Source organism: Epinephelus lanceolatus, chromosome 1 (genome assembly GCF_041903045.1).
Source record: "Epinephelus lanceolatus isolate andai-2023 chromosome 1, ASM4190304v1, whole genome shotgun sequence".
Lineage (NCBI taxonomy): Eukaryota > Metazoa > Chordata > Actinopteri > Perciformes > Serranidae > Epinephelus > Epinephelus lanceolatus.
This window is the reverse complement of record NC_135734.1, coordinates 5,463,910-5,485,191: the sequence shown is the minus strand read 5'-3', so window position 1 is coordinate 5,485,191 and position 21,282 is coordinate 5,463,910. Positions and strand designations below refer to the sequence as shown.

Below are 21,282 nucleotides of genomic sequence, written 5' to 3'. Positions count from 1 at the left end.
GTTACTGTGACCTTGCATCCACCTCAGTCACATGAATGCAATATCTCAAGAAGGCTTTTAGGGAGATTCATCAAAGGCAGTTCAAACGTTCATGTGGACTTAGAATTTGGTGGTAGAAAATCAAAGGTTGAAAGGTTCATGTTTTAAGTAATAAACCATAATTTTACACAAATTTCTGATAGGATATAATAACAAAGTGATGACATTTAAATCCAAAAGGTCAACTTACATGTGTGTGTTTTACAAAACACTTTCCTGGCCATTATTTATGCCATATCTCAGGAACAGAAGGGAGACATTTGGTCAAATACTGAATTGGTGACTCTCATCTTGGGTGACCATCTTGAAACTGTGCTGATTGTATAGATCATCTGTGCCGTCAGGGGGAAGATGTGTGAGAAGCATCCATGTTTTCACAGACAATGATGTAAACTATGAGTGCAACTTGAGTGGTTTGCCAAGGCATACAACCGCAAGGTGGCAATTCTAGTTATTTGTTAATAGATCATGTCAATCTGGTCATTTCAAAAGTAGCATGCAAGCCAAATAATTTGAGGGCCTCTGAGTTACAGCCTCTGATCTGTTAGGGCACAGCACAGTACATGTGCAGAACAGCTGTCCCACACTTATCTAACAGCCTTCATTCATCTCATGTTTGAGATATATATATGCTGAAAATATCGAGCACCTCCTAGGCCTGAAAATATGGTTTCAGTTATACTCCAGTCTCTCCCTGTTTTCTTTAACTCACCTTCACTCGTTAGAATGTAATTTCATCAGTGTGTCTCAATGTGTCATCAGTTTTGCCCTTAAGAATTGTTCCGAAAAGAAAATTTTATGCACAGTTCCGATTTCAGCATACTGCTTTCAATGACATTTCCTCATTTACCAAGTGTTGCAGGGGCAGCAAGTGTCACAAAAAGGGAAAATTAAGTGTAACAAATAAAAATATAAACACTATTCAAGAAAGCGGCTGCCATCCTTACAAAAACACTGAGATATATTTTTATATTTTAACTGAGATAAAATGTAAAGAGAGAGAGAGACAAAGTGGCAAATTATGCTACATTATCATGCTATGCTCCATTATGCAAAGATGCCTACCAGTCATTGTGATCCCTGGCCCTGCTTTCCCTTGCTGAGCTCCATTATCTGGGGGTCACACTTACTCACTTTAATTTGCACACAAGCTTCGGAGTGGTCAGTTGTCAGACTGATGTGGGAGGGGCTGAGCACACTCTTCATGTGTGAGAATATCCTCTCACAGAGATATGACTGTTGGTGAAGCCAATGCAGTTTTCCTGAGACAGCTAAACTCCTTCAACAGAGATATCCAGCGGGTGAAGCTGCAAGTTCATGATCATGCACAACTGTGTTTTCCACTTGCATCCGTAGCTGTGCAAACTTTGTCATCCACAGTGTTTAACTCTTGAGCTCAATCAGCTGCATTACCGTGATGAATAAGGATAAGAAAGAGATAAATCCAGTTCATGTCAATCAAAACTCTTGGGATTGATCGAGAAGGAGAATATGGGTCCGTACTTCTGATATTCCCAGAATCCATTTGTAGTTGTACATTTCCGTGGTGCTGATGCTGTGCAGCATGGACAGCTCCCTAAAGTGTCTGAAGTACCATCAGTAAATGGCTTTCCATGTTTTGCAATGCAATTAGCAGTGTGATAGCTTGCTTTAGTAGGGTGATTTTTAGTGCTAGTGAAGACTTTGAGGGTGTTTGCTTGCTTCCTATACCTGGACACAGCACCTTTGCTGATTCAACCTCGCCTGTCTCATCCTTGAAAGTTTTGTTGTGTTTGGTCTCAAAATGGTGTTTGGCATGCGTTTCCTCTTCACTTACATCTTCCACTCCCATTAAGAGATAGGATGCAAAACAGACAAAGGCAATGGCTTCTAAAGGATTACTGACAACGCAATTTGTTCCTGTTTCACCTGTTGATACACTTTCCTATTATTCTATAGAGACAGAAAGCGAGATAGATCAGGGATGTAAGAGGAGGTGTGTAATGAGAGAGGCAGGAAAACAGAAAACATGAGGAAGGGATGTTGAGACAGGCAGAAGGACAGACAGAGAGGAATCCAGCAGACAGGAAGAGAGAGACAGTTTGCCATTTTGCCTGCTCTCAGCCTCAGGCCAGACTGAGAGTGTGAGCCAATCAAACAGTGAGTCAGACAGCAGGTCTTCCTTTACCCTGCTGGGATCCTAGCATTACCAGCAACACACACACACACACACACACACACACACGGGCGCACATACACACACTACCAGCAACATTTACACACACACACACACACACACACACCAGCCAGTGTACAACAAAAATACTGTATTATACAACACTGTTTTATTTCACAGTATTATGAGAAGCCTGTGTTGGCAAGACCTCAGCATTTGCTCTTTAGTGTGCATCAGCTGAATATTTAAATCCAGTCCACACACTGACCAACCTGCAGAAAATCGTCTTTCTATCTGATGGTTGTACCTTCAGAGCATGATGTACATTCTGTTCAAATGCTCAAATGAATGGTGTGGAGCCCATTTGATTTTGTGTAAATCAGCAGGTAACATCTTCTGAACCTTTACATGATCCAAATGGGGTCATTCATTTGTTCCTTGGGTTCTATGTTTCCCAGGTCTATATTGCACATAGGGGGACCTTAAAACCCAGCTCTGTATTCACTTCATACAACATGAACTAGGCTTAGGGTTAGATTTAACTGAATTATATTTATGAAATACTCTTGTGAAATGGATCAAATTTAACCCAAACACAGTAGGAGGGTTAATGTCTGTTAACAGAATACTGAAGTGAAAAAACATAATATGCTGCAAACATAGAGCTTTAGGACCCTTAGGACCCTGGGAATATATGACCCTGGGAACATAGGGCATTGATAATGAGTCAAACAAGGAAAAAGGTTTGAAAAAGAAAACAAAAATTCTGTTGGTCCACAAAATCAGTCATCACCATTCATTGTCTATGAAGTAGCTCCAGACTCTATTTGATGATATTACAAGTTTGAGACTTACTTCTCAGGTTTCTGGCTCTGAAATAGAGTAGCTTATGTTCACAAATGTTAATTGACATTTCTTGCCTTTGAAACAACATATTATAATAATTAATTTATGTGGTGTTCCCCTTTAACTCACATTTCTTTACTGTGATTATTTCCACTGGCTTTGCAGTTTCTGAATATTGCCATGATTTATCATAAAACAAAAATGTTGCAAATTCAGTTACTTTTGGCTATCTGATTATAGGAAACTCAGCAAGATTAGGGTGGGGCTGGCAGAGGTTGCTTCCTCTGATAACTTAAAGTGCACTGGGAAAAAAGAGGTTGAACACATGGAGCACAAAATGAAATGCATCAACCAAACAAAAATGATTTTGCTGCCAGTGTTTTTTGTAACCACATCAGAAATGTTACTCTGAACTTTATGTCTACACACAAACTTACCTCTGTGTGTGTGTGTGTGTGTGTGTGTGTGTGTGTGTGTGTGTGTGTGTTTTTATGATGGTAGGTGTGCTGCAGAAGTGACTGATGGCTCCCAGTACTTTGTACTGCTGATGATCACAGACGGCGTCATCTCAGACATGGCTCAGACCAAAGAGGCTGTGGTCAACGTGAGTGAACACAGCACTGCACACAAAACACAACTACATTGAAGGACACCACGTGGATGGATTTCACATAAACACAAGTTGTCATATATCATTCAGCTCTAAACAACATCCAGTCAGGGAAGTTAAATTCTAACTGAAGAGGAAAAAACAGACAATCTGAGATAGAATCAAAGATGCACTTGGTAACATTTTTACCATTTCACCAGCTTGGGGCTTATACAATATCAGAACAGTCAACCACAGATTTATGTATGACTTAATTTGGATATGACATCTGGTGTATGGTAAGTTACATACAAAGATGCAATATTAAATTTTTGGGCTTTAAAGTTTCTAAAATCCAAACCTTTCCTCTTTCTTATATCTGGTCCTGCGAGAACACTGGTGGTAGATATCATATGGGCTAATGGACAAACAAACCTCAGTTTGTTTTAACCAAACAAGTTAGATGTGAAAGCACTTTAACATTCAAGCCCATGTTGATGCCACTGTAGACGGTAAAAATGATGAAGGTAGCTACTGTGATGTCACCCATTGGTTTGTGGACCCCCATTTTAAAGCCTCGAGTTTTGTACATTGGTCATCACCATCTTGGTGTTTTGGAGCCAGAAGTGACCATATTTTAGCGAGAGGGTGGTGCTGTGGAGGAGTGAGGGGTGGATCTGGGGTGGGTGGACAGTCTGTCACTCAAAGCTGCCCACCCTTAATTATGTGTAACTTTAAGCCTTAATAAAATGTAAATGGGGGGGGGGGGGGGGGGGGGGGGGGTTGTTTTTATTTACTATAAAGACCAAAACACTTTTTTTGTACCAGGCTGTAAAATGTTTATTTCTGCTGTAAAGTTGGGCATTATAACATGGGGATCTATGGGGACTGACTGGCTTCTGGAGCCAACCTTAGGTGACCAGTCAAAGAACTGCACTTTTTGGCACTTATGTGCCTCTGAGTTTGCTGCTTGGATGCCACATTATTTTGTTCTTAGAGGTTCGTGGAAAGGTGAGCCTATTTTTTATGTCTTTGTGGCCTGTATGGGTGGCCATGCTTTGGTAAGTCATGGTTGTGCCCACTTAAACATGATTCTGCATATTTCCTCCAAATGTCACAATGGCGGTAAATTATGCATTTTGTTAATGAAAGGAAAACAAAAGCAGAACAACAGAATCCAACCAGAACAACAAGGAACAGCCAGTGTGAAAGCAGACCAGTGCAGTCACGTCCATCCAATTGTCAGAAAAAGGTTAGCATTGTTTCTGCAAACCATTCATATGTTACATTTGCACATTATTATGTAGCAGATACATTGAAACTTTCTGTGTCAACATTACTGTGTTTCATGCCCATTATTTGCAAATCTAATCACGTCGTGTCTACTGATTCACCTTAATGCCCTCCGGCCGGTGTTACAAAGTGCCCCGTAGGAAAACAAATTGCTATTTTAAGTCCTCTATTCCTTCTGCTATCAGGCTGCTAAATGTTGACAGTAGTCACTTCAGATGAATGCCTTACTTTGTAATCACATAGTTGGTTCACATTGTGTCTGTTTTTCTTCAAATGGCTGGCAAGCCCATACATTAGACAAATGTATTTAGGTACTGTGCAGTGCACTAGAATGTTGATTTATATTTACTCATTATTTACTGAAGTATGTAAATTATTATTCTTTGTCTGGTTACTACAGAGCACTCATGTTTGGTCCCCAGAAAGCCACTAGACATACAGCAATGCCTCAATGAATCACAACTGGTTCTGTTGAGTGGTCTGCAGCTTGACAGGTGTCTCAGCTGGGTGATATGCCATCCCCCATCCCCTCCACCTCCTGATGACAATGTCAGCAAAGTCATATACACTTTAGAAATGCTGATATGATACTGTATGATACACAAATGTAACATATTAGTGGTTTGCAGAAACGTACAATTCTAACATTTTCTTCTGGTGTATGGGCCGCTCTGAACAAAGAACAGTGTAAAGACATGAAAATGGTCTGAAAGCATTTTATTCTCACTGCAGCCAGGTATACTCAGGCATGTGTACATGCTGTACGTTCAAGCATGATATGCACAGTTTGTATTTTTGAGTGGGGGAACAGTAGCCTGGCTTTCACCCCTTCTGTGCTGTCTCCACAGGCAGCCTCCCTGCCCATGTCTATCATCATAGTGGGAGTGGGCCCTGCTGAGTTTGATGGTAAGTGTGTGTGCACGCGCGCACGCGCGCATGTGTGCGTGTGTGCGTGTGTGTGTGTGTGTGTGCGTGCGTGCGTGCGTGCGTGCATGCGTGCATGCGTGTGTGTGTGTGTGTATTAGTCCATTTAGAGCTTGCAAATACATTCAGAGATTTCATTACCCTTTTAGCCAAAACACTTGTCATATTGTTGCTATCTGTTTTGCTACATTGTTGAAATAATTCAAATACACATGAACATTGCAAATTTTTGCTTATTTTATGCCTCTCAAGCCTTCAAAGCATAGACATGTAAATTCTCTATCCTCCTCACCCACCCTCACTTACATACCCGTTATATCAGTCAGTCATCCACACTTCATTTTTTATCAGGGGACTGTATTAAACCACAGACAGAAAGAAAAACTCAGCTACAGCACTGCAAAACAAAAAAGGAATAATTCACCTAATTCACTAATAAATCCAACCTGTTAATGCAGAATAGTAAATAGGTGCCTGCATGAAAAGTCCAGATGAGGTTAATGATCCCAGGACATTCAAAGGAACTCAAGACACATTTGTTTTTGTGGTGCTCCTGGAAAACTGACTCATGTCCAATACTGAACATGTATACATATGCTGTCAAACTTTTTTTTTTTTTTTTTTAATTGCAAATCGCTGTATTTCAATAGCTAATCACGATTAATCACACTTTTTAAAATGCAGGTTTAAAATTACATTATTTTACCCTTCAAAACAATTGTAAAGTCAAGGTGAATCAATTCTTACCAGAATGTTTTAACTGTGAATCAAATAAATGCAAAAAAAATTAATTTATGATCTTGACGTTTGGGTTTATTTTTTTGAATCAGTGCTGCACTGCTACAACAGTGTGGTCGAAGAGACAAAGTAGCAGTACGCAATCAACCTTCTGAGACCCATGTACTGTAGACCCATTTTTGTCTTTTTTTCGGGTGGGGGGGGGCTTTTGGGGGAGATAGCTGGTCAACAATATATGCCACACAGAAGTGGCATACATCACCTGAAAGCTGGAAAACCAGAAGATTAATTTGAGATGCAGCTCTGCACTGTGTGTCAAGATTTTCTATTCATAAATCTGTAATAAACGTTGCATGCAAAAAAGTGCATGTACCTGCATGTATGTTTGTAACCCTGTGGATTTACTATTGGTTCTGCAACGTAGGGAGTTTTTTTAAACTCTGAAATTGTATCCGCCCATCTAAACACAAAATCAGGGAGAAAGTCATCAGTCTTTAGTTACGTAAAGCATCTAAAGACTGACTTGTGAGTCTAATCATAAAGTGGACATGTCTGGAAAGAGGAGACTCATGGGTACCTACAGAACCCATTTTCATTCAGATATATTTAGAGGTGAGAGGTCAAAGAAACTCTGTGAGGCCTGACCTCCACGGTCCTCTCCGCTCTTCTCACCCACACTTGAGCACCCGTTCTGGGACACACAGTGTTGGCCCGTCTGGCCTGACCTCCGCGGCCCTCCCTGGACAGATGCTTAAGTGTGGGTGAGAGGAGTGGAGAGGACCGCGGAGCTCAGGCCGGGCGGGCCGACACTGTGTATATCCCAGAATGGGTGTTTAGGTGTGGGTGAGAGGAGTGGAGAGGACCGGCAATGGTAATGTATAGTTACCTACGCTTCATCCATCAAATTACACGTTACTGCCCAACACTGATTATAACTATTTAATAAGAAAGTAGTATGTGGGTATAGCAAAAAAATAAAAATAAACTTCAGCCTCCACTCGGAAAATTAAACGGTCCTAAAACTGCGGTCCTGAAACTGCAGCCTCCGGTACTGCAGCTTTACGTTACTCGATTTTGCGGCTCGGTGTGAACGGAGATCGTTTCAATAACGTCATCATAAGTTTTCTAAAATGCAAAGGACAGACTTTTCCATTTTTAGAGAAACCATTGTCGTCTAAACAGGGCCGTAGTGATCCTATAGCTACAAGCAAGCATTATGAAGACTTTTGACATGTGCACACAGTGTGCCTATACCTAGACCTGTTTACAAAACCAGTTTCCACAGAAATGGGAAAATCTTTTCCTTTCAAAGAAAAACTCTACCTTCCTCTTATACAGAACAAATCGTTTAAAATGCCTACTTTCACTCTGATCCGAAGCACTCTGCTATTTAAAGTGATAAAGCACTTGGTGTACTCTGACATGTTAGAAACTGAACTCCTTCCATTAGATGAGGACACACTGCTCAGAGATGTGTCCTCTTAGGTGTCCTCCACTCAACATTGTTTTTAGGAGAGAAGAAACCTGATGTGAAAAGAATAGTGATTGTCAGACAATGGGGTTTAATAGTTGCCATGGCATTTTAACTAGCAATGAAACAGATGTATTTCACACAGGACGTTTGCAGGGTCATGATGAGCTGTAGTACAAAGTTAACAGCTTTGATATAGTTGTAAAACACTTTTAAATCTGTATGATGCTCAGCTCTGAGTTGTGCAGAGGGCTAGTAGTTTTCCATCCTCATTTTGTGAGGAGTGCACACTTTGACTTCATGGATTTTCTTTTTAATTTCCCCAAAGCCAGAGGCAGTTTTCAGACTTTTCAGAACTCCCTATTTGACTTTTCAAACAGAACATTTCTGCAAGCTTGATATTAAATTAATCACCATCCAATAACAGCATGTCTTTAATTTAATAATCAGATTCTTTAATGTTTCAGTGTTGAAGGAAAAGTGTAGTTTGCTACAACTTGGCTTTATTATGCCAGTGATAGCCACAGCTGGCGCATTATGTCTTCAGGTTGTCCGTCCATCCGTCCATACGTATCCATCTGTCCCATTCTTGTTAACGCCATATGCTAAGAATGGAGTTTCTTCAAATTTGGCACAAATGTTCACTTGGATCCGGTGATGAACTAATTAGGTTTTGGTCACTGTGATCCTCATTCTTGTGAGTGCAATGTCTTAAGAAAACCTTGAGAATTTTTGGCACAAAATTTGTATTCAACAATACACTGGTTAGATTTTGGTGGTCAAAGGTCAAGGTCACTGTGACTTTGAGTCCATCCCATTCTCAGGAATGCAATATCTTAAGAAGGCCTTGAGGGAGTTTCTTCAAAATTGGCACCAACATCCACTTGAACTAAAGAATGATTAGAATTTGGTGGTTGACAGTCAAAGGTCAAGGTCATTGTGACTTTGAGTCTATCTCATTCTCAGGAACGCAATATCTTAAGAAGGCTTTGAGGGAGTTTCTTCAAAATTGGCACCAACGTCTACTTGATCTCAAGAATGACTAAAATTTGGTGGTCAAAGGCCAAAGGTCAAGGTCACTGTGACCTCACAAAACATGTTTTTTGTCTATAACTCAAGAACACATGCACTGATAATGACAAAATTTCCCACAAATATTTAGTGGAATAAAATGATGAAGTGATGACATTTTATATTCAAAAGGTCATAACTTTCTGTTCATTATTCAATGTCATATCTCAGGAACAGAGGGGCAAACATATGGTCGGATACAGAGTTGGTGACACTAATCTGGGTGTCGATCTTGAAACTGTGCTGATTGTATAGATCCTCTGTGCTGCCAAGGGGAAGATGTGTGTGAAGCATGTTTTCACAGATATAGATGTAAACTGTAAGAGGAACTTGACTGGTGCACAGAGGCAACAATAGCAAGGTTTTCATAACTCGTATGATCAGTTCTGTAAATTGTGATAAAGGTAAACTATTGTATAATGGGTCACATGACTAGAGTGCTGTTACTGCAATACATTTGCTTATGATGGTAGTGCAAATGTAGGTGGTTGACATTGCAGGGATTGCAACATAAGGTGATTCATTTGAAGTGTTAGAGCAGTGTGGGAGCGATGAATACTTTGCTATTGATAATGTAAATGCAGCTTAAGATAAATACATGTACAGATACCAGTGTGAATACATGGTGTTCATCTACTGATGTCATGTTGTGAGGAGATTCTCAACTATTATCATTATCATTATTATTATTATTATTATTATTATTGATATTATTATTACATTTTACTCTGTCAAGTTTGGCCTGTTTTGGGTAGTTATCACTATTACACAAAGCATGCAAGTGCTGAGAAAGTTATTTTTTCACCATATAAATATCAACACTCTCTGTTCTCTAGTGTTTGTCAGGGCTCATTTATGCTCAGTGTTAGATACCTATACAGCAGGGGCGATTGCTCTCAGACAACAAGGGAGGCTGAATTTCCCCTAAAATTTCATAGAAGAAATGGTCAAATATGCACTATTGAATTTACATTAAAATAAGAATTTACATTGCATTAAACGTGCGCTAGGATGAGTTTAACATCATGACTATGATGTTCAAACTTCAGCTGTTTATCACCAGTTTTTAAACGCGACCTCCCTGTCATACATTCTCGTGTCATCACGGTGGACGCGGAGCCTCCAAGCATTCCTATGAGACAGCTCTGGGCAGGTTTTTTTATGCACCAAAGTGAGACGGTCATTGGATAAATGCGACAAAATCGTCATTCCAGGGAGGCTCAGCTTCCCTGGGACCTAATGGAGCGGTAGGCGGGAGAGGACGCTCCATTCAAAGGTATGACCTCCTCATTTGTTGTGTGAAACTTGTGACACTGCCCTCTAGTGCAATCTATTGGCTGTATTTAAGCCGAAGGAAAAGAGGCATGGAAGTAAAAGGGCAGTGACATTTGAAACAGACAAATCTATGTTTCGCACTTAAAGGGAGTATTAATGAGTTTTTAGTAGGCCTACAATTCTGACCTTTACATGCCTTTACACTGGTGACTCTTTTCAGCTGCCTGACGGCAGCAGGTATCTGTTCCATCTGCAGTCTCTAACTGGAGTGATGTTACGAACTGTCAAGCCACAATTATGTACGGCAGATCTGCTGCTTACACTGTTTTAAAATAACCACAGATCCCTGTGCTTACTGCATGTGAACAACATCAAATGAGTTGATTTGTTTAATCAATCAATCAATTTTCAAAGCCCAATATTACAAATCACAATTTGCCTCACAGGGCTTCAGCCTAACTAGGGGCTGGTACAAGGCAAGCCTGAGCCAGCCCTAACTATAAGCTGTATCAAAGAGGAAAGTCTTAAGTCTAGTCTTAAATGTGGAAACGGTGTCTGCCTCCCGGACCGCAACAGGAAGATGAAGGAAGGAAGTATTCGACACAGTTTCTTATTATTGTGAACAAAGCAGCACCACCAGGCGCAGTCAGGTGTACCTTGCCAAGTGCTTCAGGAATGTGCCAATTCACCTTTAGTCCTTTTGTGGCCAGGCTAACTTGGCACACCCGTAGCATGCTTGGGCACAGGGGGAGATCATTTCCGGATGTGACAATCATGGCTTATCACGTTTGTTACATTTACCCACTTTAATCACAGAGCTCTCCCCATCATGACGCACTGACAGTTTGGGAATCCCACAGAGAGTTTTTCTCAGAGGAAACTTTTTGTTTTCTGAAACTAAGGACGTAAATTATTTCTAAACGCAAGTTTTGATCCTAAATCATGTCTACCACACACATGTTGCTCATCACAGCCACACATCAACCTGAGAAAAGAAACTGAGAAATGGTGTAGAATAAAGAATCAACATGACATGAAAAAGTGGTTATTTTACAACAGTCTGATGATAGTTGTACAAAATGTAACCAGTGGATCTGCCTCCTGTATTTGAGACTGCAGATACCTGTTGCACTCAGATGGCTGTAAAGAGAGTCATCAGTGTAAAGCATGGTACTAAGTATGGAGCTATATTTGTGTCTTTATTACATGCGAGAAAATAAATTATATGAGAGGGAAAAAAATGAGAGAAAAAAAATACTTGAGAGAAAAAGTTTTCACAGTGATAGCAAAAAATAATAATATTTGAGACTAAAAACGTTTTGAGAGAAAGTATTTTGTCATAGAATATAAAAAAAATTATTTGAGATTTAAAAAATGATTTCTAAGAAGAAAAACTCTCAAAAAACTTTCTTTTTACTCTCAAATTATATTTTTTTGCTATCAGTGTGAAAACATTTTCTCTCTCTCTCAAAAAAAAAAATTTGTTTCTCTCAAAACATTTTTCTTCTCTCTCTAAAAACTTAAGTCTCTGCTCTCGTGTCAGGATTTTGCTCTCACTGTGAAAATAATGTCATGGGCAGGGCCACATTCCTATTGGCCAGTCTCAATCGAATTGACAGCTAGTTGAGGATCGTCTTGGGAGTCCAATTCAACTGAATCATTCATCCACCATGGTGGATTCACCGACACAGATGCGCTGCGTTATTTGGGAGTGGATATGCATACATTAATGTTATGCATGTGTGGCCAAATGGAGAGGAGAAGGAAATGAACCGACAACGCCACCTGTGGAATTGCACCCCAGGGAATACACTCAAACCTGTAGACTACTCTTAACAACAGAAGGTCACACAGATTCGTACACTGGTAAATATGGGGACAGGAGACGGACTTCCAAATATAACACGGAGGTCCAAAGCCGCGTGAATGCACAGCCACGTTACAGTGTGCTTTAATCCGTCTGTGGAAAACCAGCAGAACAGCAGTGGAAAACGGAGCGGCCACACCGGGGCTGGAGGCCGTGGATAGCCGTCCTTCAGGATGCCCAGCTGATGGCCCGTGTCACCGGGCTACGGAGTGCAGCCCCACACAGTGCGCAGAGGAGGAGAAGAAGCCACAAGCTGTGGCCTCGGCTACAGCAGGACAGAGAGCAGGACAACCTGTTAACATAAAGTTAACACAACTAGCAGAAGTAGAAATAAAAAAACAGAGCGAGCTTACCGGAGCAAAGGGAGCTTAACGCACAGCGCACAGCGCACAGCTCAAACCCAGTCACCGTCTCGCAGTGAGGAAGAGCAGACACCACACTTTTCAAAGTCCCCTCCGAAGCTGCACACAACAGGAACAGCCAACGCCGCTGTAAAGCGAAGAGTCACGGCAGCTGTGACACCATAATACGCTTTAACAGTACACAAACATTGCAGCACCAATGCCTACCTTATGAGTCCCAAGTTTGGGTACAGAAACCGGAGCACGACACACACAAAGCACACCAACCGGAGCACGCCACACACAGCCCTCGCCAGGTAAACGCCAGGTAGAAGTGAGCGTGCCCGTGAGGGGAAGACCAAATAACGCAGGTGCCACCACTGCGCAATTAGGCTCCGACAACTGGAAATTAGGCCCAGCTGATGCCAATTAAGGGCGGAGGTGTAGCAGCGCTCACCCTGCCACACATGGAATGTTGGAAGAGAAAAGCACCGTAGTAAAGTAACGTTAATGGGATAACCTAGCTAGATGTAAAGTTAACACTAGCTGGCTAGTGCAGTTAATAACACAATCTCGGTAAAATAACGTTAGGTGAGAAAAGGGATTCATTATAGGAATGATTTTGATAACCAGCTTGCTTAGCTAGCTACCCATCAATTGTGTGTGTCATCATCTTACCCAAACATTGGAGTCTCCGCTCCCAAATAACGCAGCGCATCTATGCCGGTGAATCCACCATGGTGGATGAATGATTCAGTTGAATTGGACTCCCAAGACGATCCTCACCTCGCTGTCAATTCGATTGAGACTGGCCAATAGGAATATGGCCCCGCCCATGACATTATTTTCACAGTGAGAGCAAAATCCTGACACGAGAGCAAAGACTTAGAGGCCGTTTACACGTACACAGTGATTTTGATAAACGGAGACATCTTCCTTCGTTTGTGCCCTTCGTTTACACGCAAACGGAGATTTCTCCTCTGAAAACGAGTCTTTCTAAAAACTCCGGCCAGAGTGGAGATTTTGGAAAACTCTGGTTGCGCGTTTGCATGTAAACTGAGATAAACGGAGATAAACGGAGTTATAGGCAGCTGACGTCACAGTATGCGCCGGAACTTGCGCCTGTGTAAAAAGTGCGACCTATGTTGCTATGGTGACAATGGATACATGGAAGGCTTGAGCTTCTCGTTACACTGCCACCTACAGGTTTGGCATGCTCTTGTGTATATATACACGGTAAGTGTAAACGAAGATCTTTTTGAAAACGGAGACGGTGAAATGTCCGTTTATGAAAATAGCCGGCAACGTGTAAACGGCCTCTTAGGTTTTGAGAGAGAGAAGAAAAATGTTTTGAGAGAAACATTTTTTTGAGAGAGAGAAAATGTTTTCACACTGATAGCAAAAAATAATATTTGAGAGTAAAAAAAAGTTTTTCGAGTTTTTTTCTCGCAAATCATTTTTTAAATCTCAGATTGTTTTTTTATATTCTATGACAAAATACTTTCTCTCAAAACTTTTTTAGTCTCAAATATTATTTTTTGCTATCAGTGTGAAAACTTTTTCTCTCAAATATTTTTTTTTCTGTCAAACATTTTTTTCCCTCTCATATCATTTATTTTCTCGCATGTAATAAAGACACAAATATAGCTCCATACTAAGATGCACCAGAGAACGTAAGTGTTGATATTTACATGTTGAAAAGAACCTTTTCCAGCTAAAGGGCTGTTGCTCAAACTACAGACTGTACTTCCGCATATATGCCACCACCGCAGACACAAATAACCTTTTCCACCCAAATTAGCATGTGGACGTGGGTTGCTGAAACACAGGAAAACCCAGATAGTAGACTGCTTTCCCATAGCCAGTAGACCACAGCTGTGTACACGGCTCTGCTGCAGATGAGAATGCCTTTTTGTGTGTTAATTTGTGTGTGTGTGTGTGTGTTTGTTTCTGGGGTTCAACATGTTTAACAGACAAACCAGAAAAGGTTAGCAAACAGTAGAGTGAAGTATAGAGGCCAGTAAAAATAGTGTGGTGTTTACTTTATTGTCTTACTTATTCAGTCTTACTCTCAGTCTTAATCCATCCGGTGAGACTCCCATGTATGGCCACATTGGATTCAGCCTAAGGCCCTGTGTCCACATAGCGCCTTTTCCTGGCAGAAAGGCGCTGGAAGGGCGCTGCGGAGCGCTGGGATGAAGCATCTGTGCGCCCAAAAAAAAAAAAAAAAAAACGCTCAGGAGGGTTTTCGTTTCTATGACAACAATATCTTGACAGTTCCTGTAGCCGCACAGTTTTGCAGGTTTATAGTGATACATATACTGTGTTAATCTTTTAATGTTACAGCTGGTGAAGTCATCATCATGTTTTATTAGTAGGCTAGGATTTGTGTTAATGTACTTAGTAACTTTGCCACCACTCACTGTATGGGTTAAAATTGATTACATGTGTGTTGCTGTAAAATCTCTCAATTTATATATTGCTGGAAAAATAATTAATTTAATTAAAGGTGTGTTCACACTGGACTTTTTATTTTTTTCGCTGTCGCTCGGTTCGCCCCTTTGATATCGCTTCATCGCTCAGTTGCAATTGCTCATCAATGTGGCAGAAATCAACAGACTTGCTTTTTTGCTTTGATGACATCATTGAAGCAATCAGGGTATTTCAGGGGGGGGTGCTTGACTGTCATGACATGTCAGCTTCATTAAAAGTATAGCTGCAAATTAAAAGCAATAATAGATGTTAAAACACACAGACACAATACATCTGAACATTTATACCTCTGACCACAGCAGCGGCTGAAAATTATACATTTTGATAGGCCTATATACAGCTATACATATTGCAAAACTCTGTAAAAGTACACCAAAGCGTACATTTTCATTTACAAATATTTTATTACACAAAAGACGAAGAAATTATGATTTTTTTTTTTATACCCTCTTTTGGCACATACATACAAAATCCTCCCACTCCTTGCTCCAGGCAGCTCCAGCTCCGCTCACATGCTCTGACTCAGGCATCAGAGCCTCTGAACTACAGCGATAGATGCATTGGCGCTGTCCATGGTGCTTAACACTAGGACCGCCAGGATTACAGTGCCCTTCCAAGTGCCGCAACATATGTAACTTCATTGTTTATGCTGCCCGTGTGCTCAGAAGCACACCAAAAATGTATTTGAGTAATTTCCGAGAAGTTATGATAAAATAAAAAAAAATATTACAGACTATAGAATAGGACTGACAACCTCTCCAATGTCTCACATCGATTAATTAACACTATTTGTCAGCTTTTTATAATTCTACAATAATAAATTAGATTAACTTTTGGTAATAATATTGTTGGCTATATTACACATTTTAATAAAAAAAAATAAGAATAAAAGAAATAAACACCAACATAATTAGTGGAAACTTTTTTTATTGATACTCCTCCTCTCTGACATACTAACACACACACACACACACACACACACACACACACATTGAACACGCGACTGAATGAATGAATGAACATTGGAAGCGGTTCAGCCGCAGTCCCGCTGGCTGGCGCAGCCACTGTTGAGATTACATTCATTTTTTATTATTAACAAAATGTTTTTTTATTGACCGTATGAATGGTTTCGTTTTCAAATAAATATTTAGAAACGAAAACGTATGCTTTGGTGTACTTTTATAGAGTTTTGCAATATGTATATAGCCTACCTCTATGTATCAAAATGTATAATTTTCAGCAGCGGTCGGAGGTATAAATGCTCAGAAGTCTAGTGTGTTTCATTTTTGTAACTTAAAGGCTTCAGAAAACATACAAGACACATTTTTAGGAAAAGTCATAGGAAGAGAAGCTTGTAGGTTTTATCTAAACAGAGTTATTTGCATTATAAAAACTGTCGTGGCGGCTCTAGGACAAATGCACTTACATTGATCACTTCCATAAAATAAAACAAGAAATAAAAAAAAGACTTAAGCTACTATTGTATATATATGTATATATATATATATTAGGGTTGTCACAATACTAAAATTTCAAACTCAATATCGATACCCAGGAAAATATTCAATACTCTATACCATTTTCGATACAGCAGCAAAAAATTAAGAGGCATGTCATTTTTTAAATAAAGATCAGAACAGTAACATCAATGATAACAACAAAAAATCCCCCCAAAAAATACAACCAGAAACAAGATCTGTCCATACAAATGTATTTATCTACAGCCCTGTTTATTTTCTGTGCTTCTGGTGAATTGGCACCATATTTTCGTTGCTGATCAAATAGAGTTGGTAGTTTAGGCTCAGGATGCTCCTGTTTCTACCTCACTATGTGATCAGAGAACCAGGGGTTACGGGAGAAACCAAACGTTTTTTCAGCTTCAATCTGTGACTTTACAGTTAACATAACTTTTCAGACACACATAATTGTGTTGTCCTGTTAAACTAACATTGTCTATTAATGTTACAGACGGGCATGACTGATAAAGGTTTCTGCTTAGCTCCCATATTAACGTTAGAAGTTATATTTTACTTTGATGCTGGCGACACCAGCTGCTCAGCTGCTAGTGAGGGGAGGGGCTGTACCTGCTGTCTGCAGCATGCTGTGTTCACTTGACGAAATATTTCCAAAGAGCGCGTTTTCCTTTATCATTTTTGACCAAAACTGGCTGCTCTGATCCTTCTGCAGCCGCGCTGGCCATATTACAGCAACAGAAATGTGTGCATGCATGCACAGCGACGACAACAAGCCGGGTTGCAGCGAGGGCTCTGTGCCTGCCAGACGCTGCCTGCACAGCGCGTGTCCGTCGGACCTGTCGAGCGCACCCGACAGGCGCTGAGGTGGCGTGCACTGTTAGTATCGATACTTTTGTAAATTAGTATTGTATCCGAATACAGCGTTTGAGTATTGATACTTTTCAGAGTATCGATACTTTTGACGACCCTAATATATACGTATATATATATATATATATATATATATATATATATTTATATATATATATATATATACAGCTTTAGCTATAGCTATTGTCTCTGTTATGGTATGTCTGTGTGACATGTCATACAACTCCGGATAGACGGACACGGCCAGCACCAGCTTCTCCTCCATTTTTTCTGGTTATCAGGGTGACGAGTTCCGCGATATGATTGGTTGCCTGGAAAAAAGCGCCGGTGACGACACCAGCGCCTCTCTGGAAAGTTCAGAGTTCAGGCCGCACAAAAAAGGAGGAGCAGCCGGAAAAAAGACGCTGGGCACAGCGCCTTTTCCCTAGGCAGCCGCAGACGCTCTCTCCTCATTGGGAACAATTGAAAAAAGACGCTGGCCTTCTTCTGGCGCTCAGAAAAAGGCACTATGTGGACACAGGGCCTAAGTCCACTGTCCATGCAGGAAAAACCCTCATGGTCCACACTTTGCAGTCTTTCATAATGTTTTCTGGCTGTTGCCTCATATTTACATCCATACTTGTAATGCATAACAGTAATACCAGAAAGAGAGTTGCACAGCAAGAATTAGTTACTGATTTCTAAAAAACAAGCAACAGTTCTAGTGTGCTGGTTTACATAATCCTATTCCTGACCTCAAAGCTAGTCATAGCCAGGACTCTTCGAAATTGTGGATGTCCTTACCAAGCCCTCAGTTTTCCCTAATTAATACCTTGTCACAGCTGTAGATAACTTGTGTGCCTCTGGGTAGCACATGGACTTGACCAAGGATGGTTGTGAGAGACTAGTCTGTAAAACCTGCCTCAGTTTAGAGGCTGTTATTCTTCCTGCTCTTTGGCTGAACCAGAGTTTTGCTGAGCTCTGGCTTCTGGTCTCCTCCTCTACTGCCTGGACCTGGGACTGAGTAAGCTCTTCCAGTCTGAAATTCTTGCATGCTTTCTGCAACTCTCTGCAGTGTCCCTGGGGTCCTATATGCAGTTAGCAGTTTAGGTAGTTTGCATACAGACTTTGGGACAAATTCTTTGTAATATGGAGCCCTGGACATTAGTGCTGCACTTCTTGGGGAGTTTGTGTGTAAAGCTTTGAAAAACAGGAAAAAACAGGAACGATACACAGGAAGGTAATCCAGGCACTCCAAAAAATGTTGAAAATAGGGAAGGAAATGTTAAAAAGCCTTCATTGTAGTGGCAGAATCATTAAACAGCTAATATGTTTGATCACTGCAGGTCTTCGTCAGGGCTTCAAAAACATACAACAAAGGTACGGCCCCACCTATATAGTAGCACTATGAAGGGATCTGATCCCTGGCTTAGTCATGTTATGTTATGTTCTAAAAATGAGCAGCTGATGAGTTGTTTTTGTTCTTCCAGTGTGACAGTTTGATCTGTGCTGAGGGAAGTTCTTAATGAAATGTAAAGTTCAGTCTGCTGTACATAACAGCTCAATACAAAAAGAGACTCTTCATCATGTGCTCACCATCCCAGCAATATAGAAATTCAAAGCTGTTGCTCTAAAAGTTAATTGGCAAAATGATTTGAATAAAATCACCATGAAGAGAAGTAACACAGGAAATCATTCAGCTGTAGGAATAGACAGCCCTCATAGGGACCTATTATTTAGTGCGCTGTGCTAAGAATGGGGTCAGAGGTCAATGCTTGTGTGTGACAGAGGAGGAAAAATTACAGTAGAGATAATGGAACAGAAAGAGCATGGCAGGAGGAGAAGCACAGAACGGAGTGTAGAGAGTTAGAGAACAAGATGGTACATGTGTGGTGAACTTATTTATAGATTTATCTACCTCAGTTACCAATTTAATCACTGAGTTTGTGTAGAAAGAGGAAAGACCTGGGAATATTAAAGTGACAATAGCGGAGCCTCATTGTTGTGTTTGGTGAATTATCTTTGATTCTCCCTTTACTCGCCTTCTTTCAGTGCCACTCAGAGCCCTAAAAAATATGCACACTCAGTCACTCAAAATGCAGAACATCTTGATGTGTACCTGATTTAGAGACTGAGATGCTTGAATAGCTTCAAAAGTAAACACGTCGCTTGTAAAGGGGATAAATCAAAGTCTCCTCTTGCGATTTTGGTGCTGGAAATGTATTCAGCTGCAGTTTTGCACAGGTCTGCTCCCTGGTTGAGTAGACCTCCACACATCACTCACTCCCAGCCAGAGCCACACCGCTGGGAGCACCACGTGGGGATCAGCCAAATTTATTCATAACCCATTCTGTTCTGGCTTCACTTCTTTTCTTGCAGCTTGTCTTTCCATGCCATTAAAAATACACTTCACACGTATTTTAGGATGTATTTGAAAGATGCGTTTTAAAATGAACAAATGTGGGCCACAAATTTGTTCGTATATGTGTATTTTTCATTCAAATAATGTTTGAAGATAACAGAAAAATCAGATTCACTTTCGTTGATTCCTGTGGGGAATTGAAGTTGTTTAATTGAGGAATATTAAACATCAGATTACAGCACAAGGATATATTACTTTGAACTGTAAAAATGAAAAGTATGAAATATTTGAATAACATCAAAACATGGCAAAAAGCACACCCTTTGACAGCATGCATCTGCAAACACAGATATCAAGTTGTGATTTCATTTTTATGTAATTTCTGCATATTTTGAACTGCAGCACTTAGTATATTCTAACATTGACAGTGTACATCTTTTATCTGTGGGGTTTAGCATTTAGCTACTTTCTTGATCAGGTAATATGCAAAAAATAATAATAATGAAGTTTATGAGTTTGAATATTAAATATCAGTCTCTTTCCAACTGAATATAGGTCAAAAAAGATTTGCAAATGATTGCCTTCTATTTTTATTTATGTTTTACACGGCATCCAAACTTTTTTGGAATCGGGGTTGTATTTATGTCACGTTACGTAACAAACGTACTTATGAAACTGAATGATGGGGGCCAGGGGCGTAGCACCAGAGTCTGGGCCCAATGCATAAGCAGTCTCTGTTGCCCCCCTGCACTTCTTGAACAATGCCTCTCTCACACATCGTTTTCTTTTATTTCAAGTCAGTTTGCTTTCTTTCCCCCTCCTTTCTTTCCATTTTTGGAATCCTGATTTCCCTTTCCAAACAACATGGGAACAACATGACTTTTGTTTCAGGGGTCAGTGGAGTCTCAGTGAGCTTCCACTATTTCTTTTAAACAAAGTTTAGTCTTCAAATGATTTATTCAGCCAATTTTCATGTGTTTATGACACTGATTATTTAGAAACAAAATAATGCAAACAAAACCAAAGTTTTTATTCCAGGCTTTTCGAGGGCACCCTTCCCATTGGAGCCCTGGATAATCATTCCCACCTTTTCCCCCACTATAATGCCCCTGGAGGGGGCTATGCTTCCATGACAATGCTGTGGGTCGGGATGGCATTATCAGCAGTTACCGCTGTATGAGTGCAGTGCAGAGTGGCCCGAATAACTGGCCAGTGGAATAAACTGGGGATCACATGCGGCCGGACTGTCAACTACAACACACACAGAGGGAGCATGACATTATTAATGTTCTAGATGTTATATACAGCTCCTTTAATTAATAAGGGTAATGACACTATAATTTTTATTACAAAAAGGCCCAGCAAGTAGACTACTGTGTGTGTATCCAAAGCCTGATATATCTTCTTCTTCATCTTCTTCTCTGTGCCATAGAGCTCCACTGTTGTCCAAAAGCTATTAAAAACTAAATTAATGTAATAATCTCTTTATTCATT

The 21,282-nt window shown here is 40.4% G+C and overlaps 1 protein-coding gene across 2 annotated transcripts in view; it reads left to right on the top strand.

Moving 5' to 3' along the window:
- LOC117256981 (copine-9-like) overlaps window positions 1–21,282 on the top strand; it is a 351,865-nt gene that overhangs the window by 320,729 nt on the left and 9,854 nt on the right. For both annotated transcript variants that reach the window (XM_033626735.2, XM_078169776.1), the window contains 2 exons: window positions 3,542–3,644; window positions 5,771–5,828. In XM_033626735.2, coding sequence (XP_033482626.1) covers window positions 3,542–3,644; window positions 5,771–5,828 — 161 coding nt within the window. The remainder of the gene's footprint in view (window positions 1–3,541; window positions 3,645–5,770; window positions 5,829–21,282) is intronic.